Genomic DNA, 8,328 nt, shown 5'->3' with positions numbered 1-8,328 from the left:
TTTGTGCCTAAACGAGTTAAGTAATATGAGTAACTGCAAAGAAAATGAATGGGCGAAAAAATTACCAATGTCACAAGGTTACGGTTTCCCAAAAACCTGAAACTCCATCCTCAAGAGTTCATTCCAGAGACTTTGTTCCCTCATAACAAATAATCTTGTGGGAGGAAGGTTACTTACATAGGACGCAATAATAGAACAAGAGAAAAATAGACACAAAATCTGAGTCATATGCAGTGAATAAGAACAAATGACTTTAAATTAATGTACTTGTAGAAGCGAGGATTCCAAACTTTGCCCAAATTTTAGGAGATCAGAGGGACGAAAGCTTTTGCAGATTCAAGCGGCGGGAGAGTGAACTATGGGAACCAAGAACAATACCATGAATGGTGAAATTATGGTGGAAGAAATACCTTGAACCTGGTGGATTCACCCTTAGTAGAGGTTGCATTATCGTCGAGTTACAGAGCATCATCTGGGAGGAGAATGAGAGACAAATGAAAAACTGCAGCCAAGGCTGTAGAAATTTCACCTGTAGATCAGCTGATAATGCAATGTACTAAATCATAATACTAGATCTACTTCTATAATAAACTTTGTGGAAGCTTAATCGAATATCAGCAATATCAAACAAGAACATATATAACTGAGAATATCATACAAGTGGAAATTATCTCAGAATTACACAAAGCCTTAGCTCGGAACCTATCCAGCTATCAGTACAATCCCTCAACACTGCTCATTGACAAAATAGACAACACTTGTGCCTTCCTTCAGTCCTCCAAGCCTCCTATTTCCTTGCACAGTTTCTCCTGGGTCCTTTGGCTGCAACCTTTGTGAATAATCCTCTCACACACAACACTGACCTCTAAAATATCTGCGCAATCCTGAAGGAGATAATTCCTTCTGCATGGATGACTTTCCTTTATAGGAAAATTCCTCCAACTGATAGTACATTGTCCCTTCCTCTGATCCCAACTAGGTCTCTGACAGAACTGACATGCATGAGTTATTTATGAGAGAATATTTAGTTATCTAAAGTGCAGTAGTTACATGCATGCAAGCATTAACTAAATAACTCACAATCAGTGCCTCCAACTATTGGAACTAATCTAACTAGACTTAACTAAGTTAATTGAGCTAACTAATTACAACACAAAATTACAACTCACTCTTATCTCTTTAACTAAGGGATAAATTCCTTAATCAAAGGAATAACTGTTGCATGTCCTCACATAGACTTCATGTTTGTTTTTCCTCAACTAATTAACTCAAGATGAACTAATTAATTATTTTACAAACAACTGCTAAGATCAAATTCGAATTTTACTTCACAAGTTTAGTTCAGGGACTAACTAAAATTGGAATCTCTCCCAAAATTCTATTTTTAGCAATGTTATTCATAGCACTTCCATTTTTCATTCATTGTTGTTATGTCCAACACTGGTGCCCAAGCTGCTATTTATAGCAATGTTATTTTTATCATTTCTATTTTTAGCATTTCTTGTTTCCATTTTCAACACTCCCTCTCAACAATAAGGACATTCAACTTGAACCTGATCCTAAACCTTTAGAATGTTCTGCATGCAACACTTCTCCCAAGTGTTGTTTCTCCAACAACTCTAGAAACAAAAATAACTCCCAACTGACCTCCCCATTGGGCTAGAAATGCCCTCTGATGTTGAAGCTCCATATGCCACTGATAAGTAATCCCTTGCTGACCTCTGAGCTGCTGCAACCTCCATGTATCTCGAACCATTGCACACATTTTTGTGCCATCCTGCACTAGTGCAACACTCCTGTGCCTCTCGCATTGCTGCATCTTGCTAGCTCTACATAGTCTTGGGACTCCTGCATTGTAGCTCTCTCTACCGCTCCATCCATATCTATCTCTACCCACTCAGCTAGTCTTGCTACTCCTCGTCGGGGCTCTCATAGCAAGATTGAATCTAAGAGGTTGGGTACCTCAAGGATCCTGCCCCCTATTTCATCCTTCGTGGGACTATCAGTCCACATCGCCCCACCTCCCACCTGGTTGCATGTGATACCTCTGCTCACTTGGCTCGAAATTTCCCCCTACTGGAGGTCTCTGGATGAATGGATGCCTCCACTTGATCTCCTCTCGACTTCTCCAGTTGTGGCTGCTCCACAACCTCCTAAAGCTGCTTCACCAATTGTGGCTCCTCTAAGATTGTCTGAGACTTCTTTTGGCACTATATGTTGATAGGTAGTGTACGCTCCATCTCAACCACCAAGTCTCCAACAGTTTCCATGCTCCTCAAGGCTTTGCATGCATCTAGAACCTCAGAAGGATACAAGTTCTTGACTCGTGAATCGATCTGCTTTACCTATCTTGTGATGATGTGTCTAAGGAAAACCTTTCCCTTACTAAAGACTACATCATAGCCTTTGTCTTCCAACATTGCGATAGATACCAAGTTTTTCCTCAGTCCTAGCACATACTGGATATTTGTCAAGGTAATGCGAGCTCCATGCTCACTCTGAAAAACAACTGTGCCTACACCTGAGACACTATACTTTTTATCATTACCCATCTTTATGAGTATCTGGAGATCCTTCTCCTCCAAGGTACTGAACAAACTCTTATCGTCGGTCATGTGGAATGAAGCTCCACTATCAAGAAACCAACCACATCCCACCATGGATGAAACATGCATGCGATGAGGGTGAAATCCAACTCGAACTCTGAGGCTAGTGCCTCACCTTCTAATGCTTCCAAGGAATCCCTTCCTAGGTTTCTTCAGTGGACAATTTGTAGCAAAATGGCCCACCTCGTTATAATGAAAGCATCGCACTTTAAATTTTTCAAACTTCTTCCCACCATGGGAAGAACTCGATTTGGGATGAGAATTATTTTCCTTCCCTTTCTTTACCTTACTCCCTAAGGCACAATTTTCTTCATCCTCCTTGGATGAAGAACCATCTCTGGTGCTTCTCCTTGTCTCCTCCTACATTAGATCGGACCAAAGTAATTCCCAATCTGGTAGTTTATCTCTTCCATTTACAGAGTCTTCGTAACTATGCCAGCTCTTAGGAAGACTGAGGAAATAAAGACTCACCATTTCATCATCAGCTATCATGATCCCAACACTTCCAAGATCATCCCTGCAAGGGGTGAGCTTGGTCAGGTATGTTGATATCGTGTCCCCCTTTTCACACTTGATTTTACGAAGCTTGCCTTTCAGCGTCAACTTCCTTTGATCGTTGTTGTTTTGATATAGATCCTTCAATGTTTTCCACATTGAATATGGTGTCTTCTTCCCATGGAGGCTCGAGACAATTTGGTCTTGAACTCCCTCCCTGAAACTCCATCCTCAAGAGTTCATTCCAGAGATGTTGTTTCCTGATAACAGAGAATCTTGTGGGAGGAAGGGTACTTACATAGGACGTAAAAATAGAACAAGTAAGAGCAAACTAGACACAAAATATAAGTCATATGTGGTGAATAAGAACAAATGACTTTAAATTAATGTACTTGTAGAGGTGAGGATTCCGAACTTTGCCCAAATTTGAGGAGACCACAGGGACAAAAGCTTTTGCAGATTCAAGCGACGGGAGAGTGAACTATGGGAACAAAGAACAGTACCATGAACGGTGCAATTTTGGTGGAAGAATCACCTCGAACCTGGTGGATTCACCCTTAGTAGAGATTGCATTAGCATCGAGTTGCAGAGCATCATCTGGGAGGAGAATGAGAGACAAATGAAAAACTGCGGCCAAGGGTGTAGAAATTTCACCTGTAGATCAACTAATAATGCAATGTACTAAATCATAATACTAGATCTACTTCTAGAATAAACTTTGTGGAAGCTTAATCGATATGAGCAATATCAAACAAGAACAAATATAACTGAGAATATCATACAAGGGGAAATTATCTCAGAATTACACAAAGCCTTAGCTCGGAAGCTATCCAACTATCAGTAAAATCCCTCAATACCGCTAATAGACAAAATAGACAACACTTGTGTCTTCCTTCAGTCCTCCAAGCCTCCTATTTCCTTGCGCAGTTTCTCTTGGGTGCTCTGGCTGCAACATGTGTGAATAATCCTCTCACACACAACACTAACCTCTAAAATAACTGCGCAGTCCTGAAGTAGTTAATTCCTTCTGCATGTATGAGTTTCCTTTATAGAAAAATTCCTCCAACTGGTAGTACATTGTCCCTTCCTCTGATCTCAACTGGGTCTCTGATAGAATTGACATGCATGAGTTATTTATGAGAGAATATTCAGTTATCTAAAGTGTAGTAGTTACATGCATGCAAGCAGTAACTAACTGAACTCACAATCAGTTCCTCCAACTGTTGGAACTAATCTAACTGGACTTAACTTAGTTAACTGAGCTAACTAATTACAACACAAAATTACAACTCACTCTTATCTCTTTAACTAAGGGATAAATTCCTTAATCAAAGGAATAACTGTTGCATGTCCTCACATAGACTTCATGTTTGTTTTTCCTCAACTAATTAACTCGAGATGAATTAATTAATTATTTTACAAACAGCTACTAAGATCAAATTCAAATTTTACTTCACAATTTTAGTTGAGGGACTAACTAAAATTGGAATCTATTCTGAAATGCTATTTTTAAAAATTCTATTTATAGCACTTCCATTTTTCATTCCTTGTTGCTATGTCCAACACTGGTGCCCAAACTGCTATTTATAACAATGCTATTTTTAGAATTTCTATTTTTAGCATTTCTTGTTGCCATTTTCAACAAACGGTACCTCTTACAAGAACCCTAACTATTTTCAAGTGATTTCCTGCACTCGAATCAACCCTTGTGGAATCAACGATCGCTTGGATGCCCAACTCTCTGTTATGGTGAGACAGAGCTATAAACCATATACCCTTCTCGATACGTCATCATTAAATCTAAAGCTTGAATTAAAACATAAAGTTAACAAATGATGCCACATTAAAATCACATTCTACCCGTAAGGTATTCCACTTTTGATTACATATATACACATATCATATAACATATTGTTGTAATGTGATTGACAAGTACGATGATCACATATTAGGAGCAAGTACATTCTATTTATATTTAAAAGGTAAATAATTTTTTTATATTTATTTGTGTATTAACTTATAAGCAGGTTTAGAATTTCAAATCCCCTCTGTCCGTCAAATGAAAATTTGATGACGTTTTAGCATTTTTCATGCCTTTCATTTTACATTCTACTTAAATTTGTGAGTGTGACTTCCCCTTATATAGAAATTCTCTTACAATTATTAGTTCATCTCAACTTCCTTTAATCTCCCTATGAGAGTGTCTTGTTTCTTCTCACCATATGTGTTTCCACCTAGTATACAACCATATTTTTAAGATTTTATAGAGGTTTTTATCCTTTGGGAGTTAATAATTTTGGATTTGTACACATGTGAAAGAAACTAATGAAAGCCATATAATTATGATGACGAAGATCCTCAACTACTAGTAAATGAGATAGAGTTATTTTTTTTAAATATCAAGATTTTTTTTTTCTAGGTAATTTTAATTTATTAATATGATACAGAAAAAGGAGTTACAGTGAGGCCCGGCCTTAGAAGTTCTGAGGATCATTCACCTCCCTGTAAGATTGTCTAGCTTTGACTGCCCCCAATGAGGGGAAACCAGTCCAAGAAAGCATAAGTCCTAAAATAGCCCAAGCATAAGTCCTTTCAACTGATTTGATATCCATTACACATATTTGGAACATTTTTGTCTGTTTATGAGGAAGGATTATTTAATTCGACACCGTCCTATTCTTAAAAAAGGCAACGCGACGCGACGCTCTTTGCGCCGAAAATCCACACTTCGATTTTCCATAAAGTTTGTTTTCACATTACCACAAGCAACTCTTCCGACGTGCCTCGCGTTATACGAATTCAAATGCTCAATTTATTATTTAAGCAAGTGCGGAACCAATTATTCCCGTCATTGGGTTTAGTTGTCTAGTAGTAAACATTAGACTCCCAACGCATTTTGGCTTGGGATCGAAAATCCCTGTAAGATATTCGAACAAAACGAAATTGCGGTTGTTTATCTGTGTTGTTCTGGTGAATATGATGGAGGGGAGTGAGGTGTTTGATTTGGCCAAAAGAGTGGTCATGGGAAGATGGTTTGTAGTATTTGTGTCGTTCCTTATTATGACATTTTCTGCTGGCACTTATATGTTTGGGGATTACTCAGAAGCAATAAAAACTTCCCTGGGCTATGATCAGAGCACATTGAATACCTTGGCATTTTTCAAGGATCTGGGAGCTAATGTTGGGATTGTTGCAGGACTCATCAATGAAGTCAGCCCTCCATGGGTTGTTCTGGGCGTTGGAGCCATCATGAATATCGTTGGATATTCATTGTTATGGTTATCTGTCACCCGACGAATTGCCAAGCCCAAGTTATGGCAGATGTATTTGTATATAGTCATTGGAGCTAATTCTCAGACATTTACCAACACGGGACCTCTGGTTACGTGTGTCAAGAATTTCCCTCGGAGCCGAGGAGTTGTGCTGGGGCTTCTGAAAGGATTTGTGGGTTTGAGTGGAGCAATTTTCACTCAGATTTACTATGCAATTTATGGGAATAGTGCCAGTGGATCCGCTGGTCTGATTCTTCTTCTTGGCAAAAGGAAGCAGCAACAGATTTCCACCGAGACCTCCGTCTCAACCATAGTAGATCATGCCGAAATCAGTTTTCTTACAATAGAAAATAAAGAGATGAATGATCCTCAACATTGCTCAGAGATCAAGGAAGGAGAATCGATAACCGGCAGAGAGTATATTGCTAATAGTAGCGATGAAATGAGAGCGAGAGCTTCTATTGTATCCCGTATAGTGAAATTCTTGAAAAGCCCCAAAAGAGGAGACGACTTCACAATTCCTCAAGCTTTAGTAAGTCTCGATATGCTCATTCTGTTTTTAGCCAGTGTTTGTGGGATTGGATCAACTGTGACCGCCATTGATAATATGGGACAGATTGGAAACTCTCTTGGTTACACCCACCAGACTATAACCACCTTTGTTGCTCTTATTAGCATATGGAATTTTCTAGGCCGCGTTCTTGCTGGTTTTGTATCGGAAATTCTTCTCCAGAAGTATAAATTTCCCAGGCCGCTGATGTTGACGATAATTTTGCTTATTGCTTGCATTGGACATATTTTCATAGCTTTCGCACTTCCGGGTTCACTGTACATAGCGTCCATTATAAATGGACTGTGTTTGGGAGCTCAATGGCCTCTAAATAATGCAGTCATCTCAGAGATATTTGGTCTCAAGTATTATGCCACTCTTTATAATTTTGGAGCGGTTGCGAGCCCCTTGGGAGTTTATCTTCTGTCTGTCAAAGGTGTGGGGCACATGTATGACCAAGAGGCAACAAAGCAGTGTACTGCTCTTGGGACTTGTTCGTCTCAGAGCGAGCTTACTTGCACTGGGCATAAATGTTTTCAGCTTTCGTTTATCATTATGACAACCGTGACCCTTTTTGGAGCCATGATTTCTTTTATTCTTGTCCTCAGAACGAGGCAATTCTACAAAGGTGATATATATGCCAAGTTTAAAGAGCCAGCCAACACAGCATCCCATGTTATAAAGAAAGCGGAACATGATAATCAAAGGAATGTGCTGGCTGCCGAGGTTGAAATTCAGACAGCAGGGAAGCAATAAAGCTAGTTAGGGGGTTTTAGAGTGTTTATTTGTTCATCGTCATGGGTCATAGTAGGTTTTAGAGTGTTTATTTGTTCATCGTTTGGAATTGTTGGCACGACAGCCTTGTTGCAAACATTAACACAAACAAATCAGGATGTTGGAATGAATTACCAGCACAATATTAGTAGATTTTTATTCAAGGTAAAGGCAGTAGGTCATGGGTCATAGTAGGTTTTAGAGTGTTTATTTTTTCATCGTCTAGAATTGTTGGCACGACAGCCTTGTTGCAAACATTAACACAAACAAATCAGGATGTTGGAATCAATGAATTACCAGCACAATATTTTATTCTCATTGTTCTTCTTATTCACATAGTGAAAATTAATGTTTCTATACTCCATTTTCATCGTTAGCTTTCTGTACTCATACACTCCGTATTCTTCAGCATAATCACTAATATAATAATTATTTAAAAAATATTTATTGATCTTTATGGGTGCGATTTGGTTTTGCATTTTACAACCTAGATGATATATGACATTATTCTCTTTCGGATAAGAAATATAATTCATTTTATGATATTATGTGATATGCTTTGTTTATTTATTTATTCTATAACCAATTATTCATTAATATAAATTGTATATTAATATTTCAATATTTCACT

General features: G+C 38.5%; 1 protein-coding gene across 1 annotated transcript; it reads left to right on the top strand.

The window, feature by feature from the left end:
• The first annotated feature begins 6,080 nt into the window (after positions 1-6,080).
• LOC149204020 (protein NUCLEAR FUSION DEFECTIVE 4-like) lies at positions 6,081-7,679 on the top strand. Its single transcript, XM_089397009.1, has 2 exons — positions 6,081-7,576; positions 7,631-7,679. Exons 1-2 carry the CDS (start codon positions 6,081-6,083, stop codon positions 7,677-7,679), a joined length of 1,545 nt encoding a protein of 514 aa, XP_089253135.1.
• Positions 7,680-8,328: the final 649 nt, after the last annotated feature.

This window comes from Pinus tabuliformis, chromosome 1_2 (assembly GCF_031772625.1).
Source record: "Pinus tabuliformis cultivar Carrire ecotype Pingquan chromosome 1_2, CPIR1, whole genome shotgun sequence".
In the NCBI taxonomy this organism is placed as follows: domain Eukaryota; kingdom Viridiplantae; phylum Streptophyta; class Pinopsida; order Pinales; family Pinaceae; genus Pinus; species Pinus tabuliformis.
The sequence above is the reverse complement of the archived record's forward strand: the minus strand, read 5'-3'. Positions and strand labels throughout refer to the sequence as shown.